Below are 20,630 nucleotides of genomic sequence, written 5' to 3'. Positions count from 1 at the left end.
AAATTAAAAGTAGTCTGTTTATAAAAGATAACCCCAGAAAATCTAACTCTGACTAGATCTTCGGGCATGAAAATTATCTGCATTAATTCATCTACCTTTTTACTACTTTCTGAGGGCTCTATTTAAGCAGTAGATCTGTTCATATTCCATTCAATGAGTACAATTGGTAGGGATAGTGTCTATGGGGTAGCTCTACAATACCACTTGCCATGAAAAAAAAAAATGCAGATCTTGGCATGGCTAGCAAAATTGTTTGTAGCTCACTAAATCTTTGAACTTACCTTCAAGTGCACTGTACTTGTGCATTAGATATAAATCAAGCGACCTGAGACTACATTCACAGGGCTTTTAACTCTATAGCTGAACAAGGGACATGTAGTTTTTATATACATTTGTCATTCTTTATCTCATAAACACAGTACAGGGATCAGCAAACTACAGCCAGAGGCCCAAACCTAGCCCAAGGCCTGTTTCTGTAAACAAAGTTTATAGGGGCCCAGGCAGGCTTGTTTGTTTACATATTACCCATGCTGCTTTTGCAACAATAGTGACAGAGTTCAGTTGCAAAATAGACTTTTTTGGTCTACAAAACCTAAAATAGTTACCATCTGGCCCTTAAACAGAAAAGAAAAAAAAAAAAGAAAAAAAAAAAGCCAACCCCTGATAAGAGTACATTGAAACCCCTTAGGTATGGAATAAGAACCAGTCTATGGAAACCCCACACTACTAAGAGAGTGGGAGCCCACACCAATGACATTTAAGAAACTGGTTCTTGGTCTGAAGAACTTTCACTGCTCTTCATGTAAAAATATTTACAAATGAGAATGTGCACACAAATAGAAGAAAACGTCATTGCTTAAGGGACTACAAATTACAGTGCTTTGAAAATCTTTTCTTTTTTAGTGCTATGAAACCTAGGGCTAAGAGATATTAGCCTCATCAGAAACAAAAATGAGCATCTCCTACCTCAATGAAATCTGCTCGAGCTGGCATGTATCCTGCCATGTCCCGAGAAAGCAAAGAGTCAAAGGTGGGTCGGGGAGGGTCTTCTGCCGCTGGAAAATGTAGAGTTTTTCTTATTTACTTTAAATGACATATAAACAGTCATTTACACTCTAAAATATTTCTGTTTGGAGAAAGCCAGCGTCTGAGACAATAAATAAAATTCAAAAGGCTTTTATAAAGAAAAAAGTGAAAGAAATAAACTATTATGGAAACAGACTGATTTAAAAAAAAAAAAAAAAAAAAAAAAAGGAAATTAAGACTTAAGGAATCCTTGAAAGCAAAGATAGGAAAATTCGCTTTGCTTTTTGCTTTTAACATGTTAAAAAACAAAGGATCTTTTCTTTAATATTACAGAACATAGGTTTTTAACCTGTTTCCTTCAGCATCCTTATGCTTTAAGACTAATCTCAATTTATAAATCTCATCCAACTGAGAGGCCAAAAAGACCCAATTGGGTTTGGAAGTTAGCTGGAATTGAGTCCCAGTTCTAACTTCCACTAATCCCCTGACATCCACATGACCTTGCACAAATTTAACCTTTGTGTAAAACAAAAGCACCTGCTCTGCCAGGGTTTCTATGAGGAACAAATGGTCTAATGGATTTAGGAACTGAGCACAACATTCCAAATACAAGATATTAACAGGCTTTGAGGCAATCAGCTTCAAAACTCTTTCTATGAATATGAGGGAAGGGAGGGAGGAAGGAAGGGAAAACATTCATATTTCATTACTTGTGCTCTGGGAGTCATTGAGGAAAGATGTCTATTTATAATTCATCGTAGTTTTGATTATGTTTTGTCAAAAGACCCATGGGTCCCTCAGCCACATGTGAATAAAAAAAAGAAAAGTGTGCTATTATTGCCACAACTAAGTGAACAACAATAACAAATTGCCTCTTGCGCTTAACACTGGGATGATTAATAATGAACGAAAATAAGTCAAGTAGTGGACTTTCTTATTAACTAATATCTATAATCATAAACTCTCCAAAGGGATTATAAAAAGCTTTGTGTTCACAACAGCATGAAACTACAAGTCTCAGGTGTAACTACACGTTGAATCCAGGCACCCTGGTGTCCAGCAGAGAAGGGAGATGTCCCCTCCTGGCCTCATTATGGCCCTGACTCCCAATAATGGCCATGCCAACTCATCCTATATTTCGTAAACTCATTAGCTGTCCAAGTCAACAAACCATTATGAATTTGCTATGCAACAGGGCCCTAAGTATCCCTTTAAAAAAGGGAGGCACTTACAGTGAAACGGAATGGCGGTGTCAGCAGTTTTTGCCTCCTCTGCTTGCTTCAGGTTCAGCAGGGTAGATGCAAACAGAGGGTTGTTGATGAAATGCTTCATATAGTGCTTTTCACACTCCTCCTTGGTCTTGGTACACATCTGATTAGCTACATCCTGCCTAGAGGAATGTGAGGAAAGAGAAGGAAGTAGTGCGTTCACCTAAACATAGTAATGATAAAAGCAAGGTTTGTTCTTTACAAATTTTAAGTCCTATCCATATAATGACTGGGATTTTATATTTCCAAACTGGTGTCATAGAGCTTTCATCAGAACAATAAGACAAAGACAAGGCTAATAATGGTGTAATCTGCTATTCCAAGATAGAGAAACAATATCTGAAAAGCAGCTCCCTCCCGCTGCTGCGCCGCACTGCGCTGTATGAGGCCAGGACCCAGGACTGACTTCCACCACTCCAGCCAGGACCCTAGACTGGTGTTCGGTTGTCCATCCAGACGTTTAAGTCTTGACGGATCCTGGCCCTTTATATATCAGGATATTTTATTATAATAAATGCTGAATGATGCCAAAATCGGTTTGGCTCAGTGGTAGAGCGTCGGTCTGCGGACTGAAAGGTCCCAGGTTCGATTCCAGTCAGGGGCATGTACATTGGTTGCGGGTACATCCCCAGTGGGGGATGTGCAGGAGGCAGCTGGTTGATGTTTCTCTCTCATCGACATTTCTAGCTCTCTATCTTTCTCCCTTTCTCTCTGTAAAAAAAATCAATAAAAATATATTTAAAAATAATAAAAAATAAATGCTGAATGAATAAAACAAGCAAAATGTGAACTGAACTCAAGTCTTCCTTCTTCAGAGACCTCAACATAAGGGAGGCAGCATAGTATGTTCTAATAATATCAGGAAAGATTATATATACTAGGAAGTCAGGACAGGGTAGATCTAGTTAAGAGTCCTTTACTAATAAGATATGTGATCATGAGAAATCATTTCAGGTCCCTAGGCTTAAGATTCTTCATTAGCAAAATATATTTAATAAAGTCTGTTGTCTAGTTCATGAAATGGTATCATCAGTGTCAAAGTACTCCCAAAGAATAAAAATAAAAGCAGTAGGATTAAGGGTTACTATCTAAGGCAACAGCAATACCTGCTGTTCAATTCTGCCAAACTTGGACTAAGGCAGGTATTGAAAGCTAAAAATAGGGAATGCAAATAGGAAATCTGTCAAACTTGAATCTTAGGTAAGCTGTGGCCATCTACCAAAAGTCTAACACAGTTAAATAACAAGGCATCCAGAGCCAAGAATTCACAAAATCAGAAAGGAGCAATGACTAATGAGTCTAAATTTCCCCACTACTCAGAAAGAATAACCAGCCTTCCCTATATTTATCCATTCAAAATGGTCTTTTAGAGCTTCCCAGTCACAGAACATGAAACATCCCATATCTCCCGGTGAGGCATTTCAGAGGACTTGTCTTGAAGTCATGGATCAATAGAAAAGCAACATATGATCCCCAAATTTCTTTTTGTGAGGCTCCTCCCTTTACTCTTTACATGCACCTTTTCCTCTGAGCTCACTAGGGCAGGACAAGCCCTAACACCAAGCTCTTACCAATTTCCAAAGCCACAGTCCATCACAGCTTCTAAAAGGGCCATTTCTTCTTGAGCAGTCCAGCTGGGGTCAAGAACAGGAAAATCTGAGGTCTAAAAAAGAAAAGGTTTTGCCTAAGAATAGATATAGAAATGGAACCTAGTATCCTCGACTGTAATACTTATTTATGTCCTTTTTCAATACCTATTCTATTTTACTAACTATTCTCATGGTGGTCTACCACCTTACTCCTATTTCCACCATCTAGGCTCTCCAAAAAATATTATCACCCATAGAGTCCATGTAACTCATACAGAAATATAAGCATTTTTAAACTTAGCACAAAGGTAGAGATAAATATTGTAGTATGGTAAGAAAGGAGCAAACACACGAGTGTGTGTAATTTATAATGAAAGAATAAACATACATAGTAGAGAAATCTGTAAGTAAACTACATCAAGCCTTAATTACATTTTTTCACTTGTAATGCTGATGGTAAGACAACCATGGAATTACACTGGTGTCAAATAAGCCAAAGGAAAATGGTCTGGTTAAATGGAAAGATCTAGAGTTTGGCTTATTGGGAGGGTCCGGGCCCCTTGTTAACCTTTGATCAAGGGTATGTTTGTGTATTTCCAGAAAACTCCTCCTAGCCAGTGTGGATTCCTGCAAGGAACACTCAACATGCATCTGAGAGAGGAACTGACCACACTGCTTCAGCTACAGATAGCAATAGCCCCAAGCAACACGCTGAAGATAAGAGTTGGTAAGAGAAAAGAGAGAGAAGAAACAGTCCAGAGATGACCTGGGGGATGGTGAAGAAGCCTTGCCATGCTAGCAGTCATCAGTTGTGCGATGGTGCAGGATGCCCTGCACAAAGCCAAAGAAGGTCGGATCTGCACTGACACAGTTTGACCACCATTCAGAACTCGAATATCATTGCTCTCATGTCACAGGGGACAGTGACTGAGAAGGGAACCCATAAGGAACTGATGGCCCAGAAAGGAGCTTACTACAAACTAGTTCCTTAGATGCCTGACAAAAATTTTAAAAGGACATGAAAGAACTCAATCCTTTTCAATGGATCTCCCTACATTTGACTCTTAGCATAACCACTATTACCTGTCTCATTCTTATTCTTATTATATGTTTAATTCTAGTCTGCAGATGTGAAATGAAAAGCCTTAAAAGAACTCAGGCCCTGCAGGTGGCATACACCTTTCTAAATTTATTAAGAAAACAAAAAGGGGGGAATGCTGGAGGCTAAAACTAACAGTTATTAGCATATTATGCAAAAAGACCCATTGGAAAGCCAATGGACTTTGATATTCAGCATAATATTGCCAGGTTGTGGGCTCAATGGCTGAAGGCAATTCCCTAACCTGATAATCCTTTCACTGTTTACCAAATTTTACCTTTGATATGCCTGTACGTATTCCTAAAGGGTAAATGTGTATTTAAGTGAATAAAAGCAGACAGGACCCAGAAGATGGGGAGTTTTTCCACTAGAGGAGACAGCCCTCTAAATTTCTTGTCTAGTGTTTTCATTTGTGCATGGCCCCTTCTTCAGATCCTGAACCCTAGCCATAAATGGATATGGCAATACATTTAAAAGAAATGCTTACCTATGGCAAAAGGAGGGAGGAAACAGTGGAGAGGACAGGAATAGAAGCTAGACTCTGAATATTCCTTATTTTGCAGATTTGACTTTGAAACATCAATATTGTATGTAGTTACTAAATTTTAAAATTGTAAGAATTAAAAAACAAAATGTCACAAACATGAATTTATTTTAAGGCATAATCACACAGAAGGAAATTATAATATCTCAATTGACTTTAAAATACAATGATTTGTACATCTGTAGAATATATCTTAAAAGTTCAAAGAAACTGCCTGGCTGGTGTTGCTCAGTGATTTACATTTTTAAGAAGCTACCCAGGTGATGTTTCTCCATTAAAGTTTAAGAATCACTGGTATAGGTAAAAAGGGTCTGATAGAAAGTGTTGCCTTGACTTGTTAAAGGTTCTAAGAAGTATAAAATAAAAATAGGCATAGAATTCAGAAACTTAACACATCACCCACCAAAGCATGAATAATTTCCAAAATTACAGTACTGTGAGGTAACAAAAGTACTGAAAACCATTTCAAGTTTTCTGAGACTTCATATGCCAAAAATAAATAAATAAATAAATAAAATCACATTTTTAGTGGCTTCATGAATAGAAAGCCAAAATTTGGTCATTATTCCTACTGAAGGAAAGATGTAGAATAGATAGGACTAGTAGAAAAAGAGGGACTATTAGTAACCTCCAAAGGTTCCCCAAAATGTTTGTTTAGGTGTTGAATATGTGAGAAGGATGTACTCATTAGTAAATGGACTTGGAGTGAAACTTAGTACTTCTAGCATTAGGCAAAAAGCACTGTGTCCAGAACTGCTAGAGAGCTCATGTTATCTTACAGTGAATAACTATCAACCTACTCAACATATACTTAATTATTAAGGAATTATTTTCACAATTCAAATGAATAAACGTGTATTCTGGCTCAAGATATTCTTTTGGGAATTTGAGAAAAATAAAACAGCTTTCTGAAGATCTGGTAACCTTGATGAAATGCACTCAAAGCCAACGCTACTCCAACCATACTTTATTCATTTTGCAATTAACAAATAGGAAAAAAATGTATTGATACGAGAAGATATTCCACATCATATGTTATAATAGAAATACCAATTAAAACAATTACCACTGTACACCTATTAGTGGCCATTAATTCAGAATAGATAACACTAAATGCTGGTGAGAATGTGGAGTAACAGGAACTCTCACTGACTGCTGCTGGGAATGCAAAATGATACAGCCACCATAAAAAGATCAGTGATTACCAAGGGTAAAGGGGAGGGATGGATGTATAGGTAGAGCACAGAGGATTTTTAGGGGCATGAAACTATTTTGTATGATACTATAATGGTGGATACATGATATTACAAAACTTCAGACTATACAACGCCAACAGCGAATGCTAATGTAAACATGGAATTTGTGTAATAATGAAGTATCAATGTAGTTTATCAATTATGACAAATGTTTCACTGTGGTGAGGCTATTGACAATAGGGCAGTCTTAAGTGTTTGTGGGGGCCAATAATATACACTGTGTGGCCAGATTATTATGATCTCTGAACTCTAATATTAGAGACCCAGTGCATAAATTAGTGTATGAGTGGGATCCAGCCAGCCTGGCCAGGAGGGGACATGGTCGTTTGCCGGCCTGCCTGCTGATCGAACTCCTGGTCGAGGGGACAATTTGCATATAAGCCTTTTATTATATAGGATATACACTGAGTGGCTAGATTATTATGCCTCCAGAGATCATAATAATCTGGCCACTCAAGTGTATAGAAAATCTGTACTTCCTACTTAGTTTTACTGTGAACCTATACCTGCTCTAAAAAACAAAGTTTAATATAAAAAATGCATTCCAAGTTTTACAATTAGTGAAGAAAGTATTTAGAAGACAAAGTATTTAGAGAGAGGTTAAGAAATGGCTAGTCAGTTGGCTGCCAAGAACTCTTATTAAAGAACATTTTCTTATTAATTTATTATGGACGGGGATCTGATTCTCATCATTGCAGGCTCAGAAATTCATCTTAACAGGGCCACACAAATGAGACTCAGAGATGCCAATTCACCCTTTCTAAACTTTTAAGAGACTGAGGCAGATATAGAACAGTGCTGTAGTAGGCATAATTCTAAAAATGACTCCCTTCTACCCCAAGGATTCCTGATCATTCAAACACTAACTACATATTCATGTGAATGAACTCTGCTGATGGGACTAAGGCATTAATCTACTGACCTTAGAATAGGAAGAGTGTCCTGCACTACCCAAATGTAGAAGAGGGAGGCATTATTACTATAAAATAAATGCCCCAGCCAGCATTCTTTCCTGTAAGAAAAACTATACGGTTAACTACAAGTTAGTATCTGGTAACTGACAAAACTATCTTGACAAAGGTATACATACTTGCCAAGCAGGTAAGATATTACTTTGGCTTACTAAAGTGCCCATTCCTTTGGCTAGCTAGAGCGTGGAAACACACTGCCAACATCTGCCTCTCATTCCCTCTTTAAGAGGTGGTAATACAATTAATCAAATTACAGCCAATTCTTACTCTGGCCTATAAGCCAGTCTGTTTCTTCAAAATGATTTTATGTATTACATCATTCACTCTATGTTTATTTAAAACTTAACTTCAAAAAGTTAACTAACTTTTCTTATGGAAGGGGATAGAGTACCAGGCATAAACATTAAGACTATCCACATGCATCATATAAAAATACCATTAGCTAAAACATCGACAATACATCTATTTTGTTTTATCAATTAACCTAAAAAGCAGTGTAGCCCAGCCAGTGTATCTCAGTGGTTGAGTGTCAACCCATGAACCAGGAGGTCATGGTTTGATTCCCAATCAGGGCACATGCCTGGATTTCACAGTAGAGGGTTAGGTGGATGCAGGAGGCAGTTGATCGACATTTTTCTCTCACCGGTGTTTCTCTCTCTCTCTCTATCCCTTTTCTTTTCTCTCTCCAAAATCAATAAAAATATATTTAAAAAACAGCATAATTCTTATGTCAGTAAATGTCAAAAGTTCTTTCTAAATTTGAAACAAAAATCTGAGTATTTAAAAAGATTTTTGGACTTAATAATGCCTTAGATTAGAAGATCCATAAAACTGAAAAATTTACTGGGTAATAATTACCTAATTTAGGAGAGGAGAAAAGAAAAGGAGAGCCTTGGAGGTGAAGAAAAAAAAGACTAATTCGCATGTAAGACTTGAAAAATAAACAGAAAAACTAGAAAGAAAAATAAACAGAAATTCCCTGCAACTTCATCATTACCATTATTTCATAAGTATGATCACTTTGATGCTTCTTGTACTCAAATCCTCGAGTGAAACACTGCAAAAAAGAGGAAAACTAAGTTACCAAAAAGCTACTTTTTGAGACACTTTCTTGAGAGACAGTACCCTGGCGAGTGTGGCTCATGGGATGCTTCTTCCAATCAACAGTGTCTTGAATAAAAAAATATATGGTATCTGTTGTGTGACCTTGAGCAAATATCTTAACCTTCCCCTTGCTCGAGTTTCTTCTATAAAATGGAGAAACTATAATCATATTTACTTTATTGGGATGTAGTGATGATTTAAGAGTTAAATCATGTAGACTAGTAGTACCTAAAGTAGTGCCTTGCACAGAGTAAGCACTTATAATTAGTATTACTATTTCTACCATCATCCACAAAATGGTTTGTTACCTTGTCTGTCACCTGCCCAAAGATCACTCTTCAATAAGACAATAGACATTGTGTTGTAGGTACTATCAAAAAGAATAACTCTCCTATTCTGTTCCTGTAATCTCAATACTTAATTCTACTGGCTAAAACAGTGTTAAGCATTAAGTTGATACCTCTGTGAAATATGGGCACACTTCATTTTACTGTGCTTCATATTATTGCACTTTACAATGATGTGTGTTTTTTTTTTATAAATTGAAGTAAAGACCCTCTACTAGCAAAAAGATTATGACTTGCTTTATTGTGAAAGTCACTTTAATTACGGGATCTAGAACCAAACCTGCAATAGCTCTGAGATATGCCTGTGTTCAACAGTCTACCTCATCCATCTGCTCTGTTCCCCAACTTTTCACTGGTAAAATGTATCCTGGAAGATTGACGGGAACAGATTTAATAAGATATGGGCCTTCTGAGCAATCGATAGTCATTTCTGAATTTATTACATCCATAAAAAAAAACAAACACCTAGGAGAGGCAGGCCTCTCCTTAACGAGATACCTGTAAGCAGAGGAAAAAAGGAGGTGGCCCACATTCTGCACACTTGATGTAAGGCTCCATGAGGTAGGAGGAGCAGCCTCGGCAAGGTGGCTTATCAGAGGGATCGCCTAGAACAAAAAGAAAAAAATATATACTAGCTTCAGAACATCTTCTGATTATCTTTAGAGCCAAGAGGGTGAAAATCTGCAAATGACTATACTCCTAGTGAGCTATGCTGAAAGTTCATGGAAACAAGAGCTCATTCTAAATAAGAACACACAGAAATTATGTTCCTTTTTTTTCAGGGTAGCTTTGTTCCTCCCTACAGAGTACCTACTGCTTTAAACAGCATCTTCGTAGATATGTCCCGTACATAAAGAAATTTACAAACACAGTGTTTTAACTGGAAGTTTCATAACACCCATAACATGTTTCTCAGGGGGGAAATGCTCATCCAACACTGGCCAGGGCTTCCTCCTTCTTTTTTAATGGATGAATAATACTCCATCGTATCAATTACCTAACCTAATGGTTCTCAACGATCCTCTAGGAAAGCATATTGGAAATCTGAGATGCTTTTTTGTTGTCACAAGGACTAGGGAACACAACTGGCACTTAGCCGGTAGGCACTAGAGATGCCTGAGACATTTCTCCACAACAAAGAATTGGCCTGTATCTGCACAACTTTCAAATGTCCCACCAGGTATTCAAGTAGCTAAAAAAAACCTACTCAAAATTACATGACCAAGAACCCAGTTTCATACTACATAAAACAAAATGTTTTTGATAGTTTTTATATTGAATTTCCCAGAAAAGCAACTGCATGTACTACCAGAGATTTTTATCTTGTTTTGTTCAGAACTTTACCGAGTTATTCAAGCTTGTGGTATTTGAGTTACCAACACATCACACATGAATCATTCATTGTGCATGTGTAGTTGTAAGATGCTGTGATTCAATATATGCGTGCAAGTATCTGACTACGTACTTAAGTAATTTTGTCTTCTACTATAATCATGTCTAAACATATTGAGATGCATATTATCTTATTATAAATTCCTTCTCTTTTATTTAGCCTTTGTGTTATAGTTAGGGCATTATTGTTTTTATTTCTTAGAAATCATGGTTGTAGATACGTTATGTTATCATGTATTTAATTTCCAAACAGTAAAAGGGGTTTTAAAAATATTATTTTAAAAAAATCACCAGGTCTCATAAGGTTGAGAACAACTAATTTACAGAGTTATTGGTGGACATTTATAATAATCGTCTCCAATTATTTACTATTATAAAGAATGCTGAGATGGCCGGGACCAGTTTGGCTCAATGGATAGAGCGTCGGCTTGGGGACTGAAAGGTCCCAGGTTCGATTCCGGTCAAGGGCATGTACCTTGGTTGTGGGCATATCCCCAGTAGGGGGTGTGCAAGAGGCAGCTGATCGATGACTCTCTCTCATTGATGTTTCTAACTCTCTATCTCTCCCTTCCTCTCTGTACAAAATCAATAAAATATATTTTTTAAAAAAAATGAAAGTAATTAAAAAAAAAAAAAAAGAATGCTGAGATGAATGTTCTTGTATATACAACTGTTCACATTTTGTTCCTTAGGATATGTATTTTCCTAGAACTAAAACTGGTATAGAGAGCATTAGGCAAATGCTGACTAGCCATACTTTAACCTCTCTCTAAATACATATCTTATTAAATCTGTTCCCGTCAATCTTCCACTTTTTTATAAACTAGGAGTAGAAAACTTTTCTATAACTTAGCAGCAGGGAAAGGATTTTTTTATCATCGTTCAAAATCCAAGGGAATAAAAGGTTAATAAAGTTGAGTCATAAATAAAGCCAACAAACAAACAAAAAAACTCTTTCTTGGCAAAAAAAAAACACCAGAAGCAAAGTAAAAATACTAACAAGTTGAAAATATCTGCAAATATATCATAAAGGGCTAAAATCCCTAATATTACAAAGAACTTTTAAAAATTGAGAAGGGCCCTGGCCAGTGTGGCTCTGATGGTTGGGCAATGTCCCGTGCTCTGAAAACTTGCAGGTTTGGTTCCCAGTCAAGGGCACATGCCCGGTTGCAGGGAAAAGGTTACGTATTTCCTTTTTTTCTATCAGACATTATTTCTTATCAAGGCATCACAAATGTGTTACGAGGAACCCATCTGCTTTTTAAAGAAATCCATCCAGCCCAGCCGGTGTGGCTCAGTGGTTGAGCATCAACCTATAAACCATGAGATCATGGTTGGATTCCTGGCCAGGGCTAATGCCCAGGTTGTAAGTTCAGTCCCCAGTAGGAGGCATGCAGGAAGTAGCCAATCAATGATTCTCTTTCATCATTGATGTTTCTATCTCTCTTTCCTTCTTCCTTGCTCTTTGAAAACAGTAAAAAATTTAAAAAATAAAAAATAAAAAAGATAAGCCATGACCGGTTTGGCTCAGTGAATAGAGCGTCGGCCTGTGGACCGAAAGGTCCCGGGTTCGATTCCAGTTGAGGGCATGTACCTTGGTTGCGGGCACATCCCCAGTAGGGGGTGTGCAAGAGGCAGCTGATCGATGATTCTCTCTCATCAATGTTTCTAACTCTCTATCCCTCTCTCTTCCTCTCTGTGAAAAATCAATAAAATATATTTTAAAACTTTTTTTGAAAAAATAAAATAAAAAAGATAAAATAAATCCATCTTCAGGTTAATCATACTATGTTTGGTCCATTTGATCTTAGTTTCCTTATAAGATCTAGGGTGATATATTTGTGTCATATGTTCAGTGGGCAATCAATAATAATTGATTTTACTTTGAGTTGATACTTATTCCTTTAGGATCAGATTCACAGGGCTTTGTTTAACTTCAAAGGGCTTATTTTTCCTCTTTGATCAACTTCTACTTCAGTTTGCTATTAATATTCACCTGAGACTTGTGCACACAGTACTTACTGCTAAAGGAACCCAAACGGTCCATTCTTTAATTGGCAAAGACTTGTTTTGATCTTCCTCAGTGCAGTGTCCCTTCAAGAAGATTTCAGAACTGGCCAACACTCATCAAGCTTGACAACCCCCTATGAGCAAACAAAGTTGCACTTGGATCAGGAAATAATTCAAAGGGGCAAGATAAAGAGAAATTAATGCAATGTACTCAACTCTATTACAAACCGAGTTCTGTTAACATCAAGCAAATATTTTATCTATAGGAGCCTGTTTCCCCAATAAAATAATTTCTGCCTCCCAGAGGTGTTGTAAGGATTAACTATCAAAATCCATATAAATGATGTACCATGGTGCCCAGCCTATAGTAAGCCCTCTACAAAAGCCACACAGTCCTAATAGACAGCTGTGGGTTTTCTCTGCCCACATCACTCCTCTCCTTAGCCCCCTTCCTTTGAAAACTGACTCTCAGACATTTCATGTGGTTCAGTGGGGTTGCCACTTAAAATATGTTATTCTCTACCCTCCCGCTAGCTAAAGCAACCATATCTCCTCGTAGAGAAATCTGTATCTAAGACATTCAAAAACAGAAGGCAGCTGAAACTCAAACTTTCATTAGTCAAATATTTGGTCCATGAGCTCTGGCTGTTGAGATCCCCATCTCCAAAGGTGGCCCAACCATGTTAGTATTTTTTTTTTTCTTGTTTCTCTAACTTTCCAATACTTTAATTTGAATTCTGTTGCTAGAATCCTATCTATTAGAACAGTGGTCGGCAAACTCATTAGTCAACAGAGCCAAATATCAACAGTACGACGACTGACATTTCTTTTGAGAGCCAAATTTTTAAAACTTAAAACTATATAGTAGGTAGGTACATTGTTATTAACTTAATTAGGGTACTTCTAAGCTGGCCTTTGCTAAAAACTCAAGGGGCCAAAGAGCCGCATGTGTATTAGAACATACATTTGTTCAGTTAGTTACTCTTTAAATATTCAATAGGTATGCCCAATGTACAGTTTCTTCCTAAAGGCAAAATGAAATCATATTTCACACTAAGCCAAGAAAATAGCCCAAACGGTGTAGCTCACTGGTTGAGCGTGGACCTATGCACCAAGATGTCACCAGTTCGATTCCCAGTCAGGGCACATGCTCAGGTTTCAGGCTCGATCCCCAGAATGGGCAGTGCAGGAGGCAGCCTAATGATGTTTCTTGCTCATCTCACTCAAAAATGTTCCTTCCTCTCTCTCTAAAATCAGTAAAATAATTTTTTTTTAGTCACTGTGGAGTAAAAGTAACAAAAACAAAAACCCCACATCCCTCCTTCTATACTCTCATCGTTGTTACCTCTCTCTTTTCTGGTGTTTTTCACATTCTAATTTGTGAGGATTATTTCTGCCTGCATATTTACCCAAATTTTTAGACTAAATAAAAGCAGGGACTACATCCCATACAAATTTGTATGCTTTAAAAGTACCAAGCACACAGAAAGAACCCAGTAAACACAAATGTAATAGACAAATGTCTTTTTGTCTTTCAAGAAAAATGAATTTGGCAATGGGTATTATGCACTTGATAATACAACAATGACCAACATTTACTGAACTTCTCTCATATGCCAGATATTGTGGTACCACAGTATGTGGATTATTTCTTTGAACCTTCTGAGGCATGATGCTGTTTCAAAGGAAAGGAAGCCCTGAAAGATTGTCACTTGTACAATGCCTTACAGGTAGGAAACAGTGGTGCCATTTCAACAGAGGCTGAGAGAGAGAGGTTCAAGTTAAGGATGTATAAACAGTCTGATAAACACTCGATGTCATAAGCAACACTCCTATATAATAAAAGCCTACTATGCTAAGTGTCTGGTCATCTGTTCAACCAATCAAAACGTGATATGCTAATGATATGCTAAGCCTGCTCAACCACTCACTATGACATGCACCGACAACCAGGGGGCAGATGCTCCAACTGGTAGGTTAGCTTGCTGCTGGGGTCCAGCTGATCAGGACTGAACGAGATGGGCTGAACATGCCCTGGAGCCCTCCCTTGGTCCATCCCCAGCTGGCCAACTTCCCCAACCCCAATCATGCACCAATGAGGTCCCTCAGCCTTGCCTGCATCCTCTCGCAATCTGGGACCAGTTTTGGCCCGATCCCACAGGCCAGGCCAGGAGACCCCACTGGTGCACGAATTCGTGCACCAGGCCTCTAGTCTATAATAATAAAAGCATAATATGCTAATTAGACAGGATGTCCTTCCAGCAAAGCTGGGGCTGCTAGGGAAGCCAGACCTGGGTGCCAGAGGGAAGCCAATACCAGCAGCCAGAACAAGGACCTACTCTTGCATGAATTTCATGCATCGGGCCTCTAGTATTTCAATAAGCAGAATCTTCTTTCTTCTTCTCACGAGACATTTCTGACAGTAACACCCACGAAAGGATGAGTGCTAGCTCCAAATCAACATTTACCAAATTCAAACACATTACGGGGGAGGACGGAAGGCACGCAAACAGCAGCATTCAATGCGGGGCAGAGAGGACAGGTGCCGGCTGTGGAGTTTTGCAGACAAACTTCAAATCCTCCCTTCGTTCCTTATTAGCTGTAGGACCTTGGGCAAGTCATTTTACCGGAGCCTCAGTCAGCCTGAGCTGTAAATAAGGAAGCTTACGTGCCTACTGTAGGTGTAAAGCCTACGTGAAAACCCAATGGAAACGGGGGTAGGGGTGGGACACACAGAGGCTGTCCTTAGTTTGGGTGCACGCCGCTCTGCAGAGATAGGAATGCAGAGTCTGAGGCAGCGCGCAGGCACCCCAGGCTCGCCGAGGGGCGGGGCCTGAGGGCGGGGCCTGAGGGGCCATGCATGCCCCGCCCCGCCCTCCCAGACAGCGCGACGTGGCCGGCCGCCTCCCTCCCGCCCGCCCGCCCCCGTGCAGAGTCTTCCCGATCACCGGGGTCCACACCCTGATCCCGACCCCCCACCGCACCTCGCGATCCTCACCTCCTTTTCGTCCCCCTAGAGGGGCTCAAGCCCGCCGCCGCCGTCCCGCAGCGCGCCGCGCCTCACCGCGCCGTGCCCCCTCCTCCACGCCGAGGAGCAGCCAGCCACGTGCGCGCCCTGGGCTGCGCGCGCGCTCCCGAGCGGCGCAGGCGCGCGCTCGCCCCGCCCCCTCGCGCTCGCCGGCCCCGCCCCCTTCCCTCCGGGGCCTTCGCGCTGCACTGCGCGCCGTCGCCACCCTCTCGGCCGGCACCCGGGCCTCTCCGCGAGCCCGCTGCTGCCCTCTGGCAGAGGCCGGGGAGGACGCGGGGGAGCCGCCTGCCTGACTCTGAGTCCGACCGGTAATCACTTTTCCCGGGACGTGCGTTGCGGGTCGCCAGAGGCTCGCCGGGGCGAAGTGACTGATGATCGATCCCCTCCCGAGTGCCCTCCGTGAGGCGGGCCGGGCCGGGCCGGTACTGCCCTGATTTTTTGTGTGTTTTTAACATCCGCCTCTGGAATCCGGGTGTTGAGTGCTGCTCATGGATTTCCCAGGCTGAATGGTTTCAGGGTGTGCGGGGTACGTTTTATCCCGATGCTTCTGGACAGCCGACGTGATCTCCTTTGGAGAGAGCGAGCCCCTCTGTGGGCTGCAGAGGCCCGGACTGAGGCGCAATGATGAGAGGATGTGGTGGTCCACTCTGATGTCAATCTTGAGGGCTAGGTATGTCCTAACTCTTACTACTGCTAATAATTCTTCTATAACAGCTACCCTATGTCGAGATATGTATTGCATGCCCGGCATTGTACAAAGGAGGTTACAATGCATGGGCTCATTTAATCTTCCAAAAAACATCGTTGTGAGAGGCACTATTATTTTCCCCATTTTCCCGGTCATTTTACAGGTGAAGACATTTAGACTCCTGTTTATAAATAATTTGGGGTCGCACTGCTACATAGGGCTGGCCAAGGAGATGCAAACTGTGGTCTATCTTAACCTTGAGGCTGGTACATCTAGTTAGAAGTTTGTCTTTCATAAAGTTGCCTAACCTTTTTTAGAATTTATCTACATAGCTTATGAGGCTTTTTTATTCATTTTTCAGTATGTGAGAGACAAGTTCATTGTAAAAAAAAAAATCAGAAAATTCACGTGAGCAAAAAGAATGTGAAAAGCAGCTCTCGAATGTTAAACTGTTAACATTTTGCTATATACTTTGCAGACATTTTCCTGTGCACCAATAAATATAGAGTCGTTTTACATTTGTTGTATCCTGAAAACCTATTTATTCACTCAACAAATATTTAATGAGCAGACATTGTTCTGGGTGCTAGGAATTCAGCAGTGAACAAGATAAAGTCTGCCTCTTATAATAGTGGGGAAGGATGATAGTAAGCAATCCTGTATAATAAAAGCCTAATATGCTAAGTGTCTGGTCAACCATTCAACCCATCAAAGTGTAATATGCTAATAATATGCTAAGGCTGCTCAACCACTTACTATGACATACACTGACCACCAGGGGACAGATGTTCCCACCGATAGGTTAACTTGCTGCTGGGGTCTGGCTGGGGACTGAGTGAGACAAGCGGACACACCCTGGAGACCTCCCTGGGTCCCTCCTCAGTTGGCCAGCTTCCCACATTCCTCCCCAGCCCCCATCGTGCACTGGCGGGGTCCCATGGCCTGGCCTGGGCCTTCTCACAATCTGGGACTCCTTGGGGGATGTCGGAGAGCAGGCTAGCCCAAGGGACCCACTGGTGCACAAATTCATGCACCGGGCTTCTAGTAACAGAATATATTGCTAAATAAAGATAATGCCTAGTGATGTGTCAAGTTTTATGGGGGGGAAAAATCAGGATAAAGGGCTAGGAAGGATGTGGGGAATGCTCTTTTAGGTAGGATAGACAAAGAAGGTATCTTAAGGGAGGATCACATCAGTAGAAATCTGATCATTAAATGAGGGAGGCAGATATGTGGATTTCTAGAGGGAATCTATTTTAGGAGGAAAAAAAAGGCAATTGGCAGTGGCCCTAGGATAGGGGCTTGGTTGGCATGTTGGAGAAGAAGCAAGGAGACCCTATGACTGGAGCACACCATATTAGAGAAATAAGGTGAGGAACATAGGCAGAAGCCTTATCATGTATCATCTGACTTTGGATTTGGTTGGACTTTGGATTTTATTGGGACAAAAGAGAATACAATGGAAGGGTTGAGAGCCCAGGAGTAATCAGATTTGCTTTAAAAGGTTTTCTCTGGAAGCTGTGTGGAGAATAGATGGCAGAAACATTTAAAATGCCCTTTAAAGCATGAATTGCCCTTTTACACAGCAATTGTTCAACAGATGGTTTATTAACATTGGTGTTTCACCTACATCTTTATAACCACTGTCACATTCTCCTCAAAGAGGAGATAAGGTCAAATACTTAGGACTTACCTTCAGGTCTTTTTCATCTAAACTGACTGGCTAGGGCATATATCCAGATCTGGACATCATGGTTGTCAACAACCTGAATATGAGTTATTAATGTACAGTTGTGGAAAAATAGTCCCACATAATACTGGGATCTACTCATTAAAAAAACATTGCGTTTAAACACCTGAAAATTACCCTTCCTCTTCGGTTGATGTTAGGCCCTCATTAGGATTCTAAGCCCCCGTTTAGACATTGTGCTTAAGAAAGATATGGAGAAATGGAAATGCACAGTGTGAAGGATAGCACTGATAAAGAACAGAGATTTGGAAGAAAACAGAAGTTCTTTTTCAAATCTGTGTTTTGTAATAATCTGAGTGAAAATGACATACGGTATATGCGTTCAGAGCTCAGAGGAGAGGCCAGGACTAAAATTGTATAATTGTGTTAGAATTGTTTCTTTGGATATGTGTCTTCTTTAGCCAGAGCTTGAGGACAGACACTGTGTCTTTTCTTCTTTGTAACCTCAGTGCCCAGAAGTGCATCCTGGGTGAATATTTGTGAAATGAGCGAGTAAAGGCAAAGGTATGAATGAAGTCACTCAGGCAAAATGTATAAGGTAAACAGAGAAGATATCCAATCTTTACTTTCCCTGGAGGTTCAAGCACCTGAACATGGCTTACAAGTAGGGTGACTATAAGTTCCAAATTGCTCAGGACAGTCCTGGTTTACTCCTCCTCTTGTCCCCATATAATTAGTGGTATTGTCTCATTTCACTCTCGGAAGTGTCTCAGTTCCATAAATTATATGGTCACTGTTTGTAGAAGGCTCTTCACGGCCTAGTGTCTTCCTATTTCTGTGTCATCACTGTCCCATCTCATATTTTATTCTCCGGCCGGATGGAAGCCCCTCAGCTTTCTCTTATGCACTCCGTTCCTTCCAGGCTTCCTTTACCAAGGTACCTCCACTTCACCTTAAACATCACTTCCTCAGGAACGCCTCTCCTGGCCCCAAGTCTGAGTTAAGTAGAGCCTTTACAAGCTTCCAGTGCAGCTTGTATTTAACCTGGCATGGCAGAGAGAACTGTCTTGTTCCCCTCACTGAACGTGTATAAAGGAATCTGGAAAAAAAAAACAAAAAACACCACTGTCTATCCTTTTTAAGTTGAAATTTATTAATATTCAAGATTAGTTCATGTTGGGTAATATTGTGGAAAACTGAACTTTAGGACTTAGCACATTCTCCAAGCCATTTTACTCATAACTAATTTAGGAAATTGACTTTGAAACCAGGAAAATTGTACATACTGTCAGGCTCTGTGATGTGACTGCCATTGACCAATTCCAGAATATCCTAACAACTCTTTTTTTTTTTAATATTTTTTTTAATTGATTTTTTTTTTTTTTTTACAGAGAGGAAGGGAGAGGGGGAGAGAGTTAGAAACATCGATGAGAGAGGAACACCAATCAGCTGCCTCCTGCACACCTCCCTCTGGGGATATGCCCGCAAACAAGGTAATGCCCCTGACCAGAATAGAACCTGGGATCCCCCCAGTCCACAGGCCGACACTATCCACTGAACCAAACCAATCAGGGCCAACAACTCTTCAACTACTAAGTTTCAGTTGATTGGAATAAAAAGTGTACTTTCTGAACTTCCCTCCCTCCCTATGGAAATGATTCTCTACCATTTTTAATACTTACTATGGCCAGAGTGCTGAAAGACTTTATAAACTTTATTTCATCTAATGTTCTTCCTATAAACTGAGGTGGCTTTCTGTGTTTTATTTGTTGTTGTTGCTAATCCTCACTGGTTTTTAGAGAGAGTGGAAGGGAGGGAAGAGGGGGGGAAAGAAAGAAAGAGAGAGACATCTATCCTTTGTCTCCCGCACTCTTAGACCTTGTCTGGGGTATTCCAGGTTAGGTCCATTAAAATCAAATTGACCCAGGTCATGGGGAAGCCCGTGTCTCCACAAGATTGCCTTACAGGAAAAGACCCTTGAGTGAGCATATTTGTCCTAGGAGACATAGGTTGAAAGGACAGCTGACTCTCAAGGGAGAAGTTTCTTTGGAAATCGCCCTGACACCCTGAGGCTGGGTTCCCTGGGCCTGCTGGGAGAATAGGTATTGCTTAGGGGCTAGGCTTGGCTCTTTGGAGGTAGGCCCCGCCCTTCAGGGTTGGGTTCGGCTCTTTGGGGCTAGAAAAGAAAAAGCAGATCTGTCCAAGTGTAACTAATAAACTTCCTCTGACTAGTTAAAAAGGAAGTTAGCAGCAATCAAGATTTACATAATGCTATGATCATCACACAGAGTTTTCATGAATTTAAACCTATACTACCCCATTTCTTCTGCCGCTTCCTATCTCACTGACTGCTTTTTTTTTTTTTAACATATCACGTTTAAAAAAAAAAAAAACTTCCCCCCCAATTTTTTAAATATATTTTATTGATTTTCTTCAGAGAGGAAAAGAGAGGGATTGAAAGAAGTATTGATGAAAGAGAAACATCGACCAGCTGTCTACTGCACACCCCCTACTGGGGATGTGGCCACAACCAATGTACATGCCCTTGACCGGAACCGAACCTGGGACCTTTCAGTCCGCAGACCGACACTCTATCCACTGAGCCAAATTGATTTCGG

The 20,630-nt window shown here is 40.3% G+C and overlaps 2 protein-coding genes across 8 annotated transcripts in view; one reads left to right on the top strand and one right to left on the bottom strand.

Moving 5' to 3' along the window:
- TADA2A (transcriptional adaptor 2A) overlaps window positions 1–15,766 on the bottom strand; it is a 36,933-nt gene extending 21,167 nt beyond the window's left edge. The window contains exons 1-7 of one of the 4 annotated variants that reach the window (XM_036451697.1): window positions 15,671–15,766; window positions 12,619–12,740; window positions 9,703–9,809; window positions 8,751–8,810; window positions 3,866–3,957; window positions 2,259–2,416; window positions 967–1,055 (exon numbers count right to left, since the gene is read on the bottom strand). In XM_036451697.1, coding sequence (XP_036307590.1) covers window positions 967–1,055; window positions 2,259–2,416; window positions 3,866–3,957; window positions 8,751–8,810; window positions 9,703–9,809; window positions 12,619–12,643 — 531 coding nt within the window. In that variant the 5' untranslated portion in view covers window positions 12,644–12,740; window positions 15,671–15,766. Of the gene's footprint in view, window positions 1–966; window positions 1,056–2,258; window positions 2,417–3,865; window positions 3,958–8,750; window positions 8,811–9,702; window positions 9,810–12,618; window positions 12,743–15,604 lie in introns of those variants that run through there. The other 3 variants (XM_045586419.1, XM_036451699.2, XM_045586420.1) reach the window with 3 other exon arrangements.
- A 31-nt stretch (window positions 15,767–15,797) lies between these two features.
- ACACA (acetyl-CoA carboxylase alpha) overlaps window positions 15,798–20,630 on the top strand; it is a 248,575-nt gene continuing 243,742 nt past the window's right edge. For 2 of the 4 annotated variants that reach the window (XM_036451660.2, XM_045586414.1), the window contains exon 1: window positions 15,798–16,304. In XM_036451660.2, coding sequence (XP_036307553.1) covers window positions 16,141–16,304 — 164 coding nt within the window. In that variant the 5' untranslated portion in view covers window positions 15,798–16,140. Of the gene's footprint in view, window positions 16,305–18,473; window positions 18,611–20,630 lie in introns of all 4 variants that reach the window. The other 2 variants (XM_045586415.1, XM_045586416.1) reach the window with 2 other exon arrangements.

This window comes from Pipistrellus kuhlii, unplaced genomic scaffold (assembly GCF_014108245.1).
Source record: "Pipistrellus kuhlii isolate mPipKuh1 unplaced genomic scaffold, mPipKuh1.p scaffold_m20_p_22, whole genome shotgun sequence".
Lineage (NCBI taxonomy): Eukaryota > Metazoa > Chordata > Mammalia > Chiroptera > Vespertilionidae > Pipistrellus > Pipistrellus kuhlii.
This window is presented reverse-complemented; position numbering and strand designations above follow the sequence as displayed.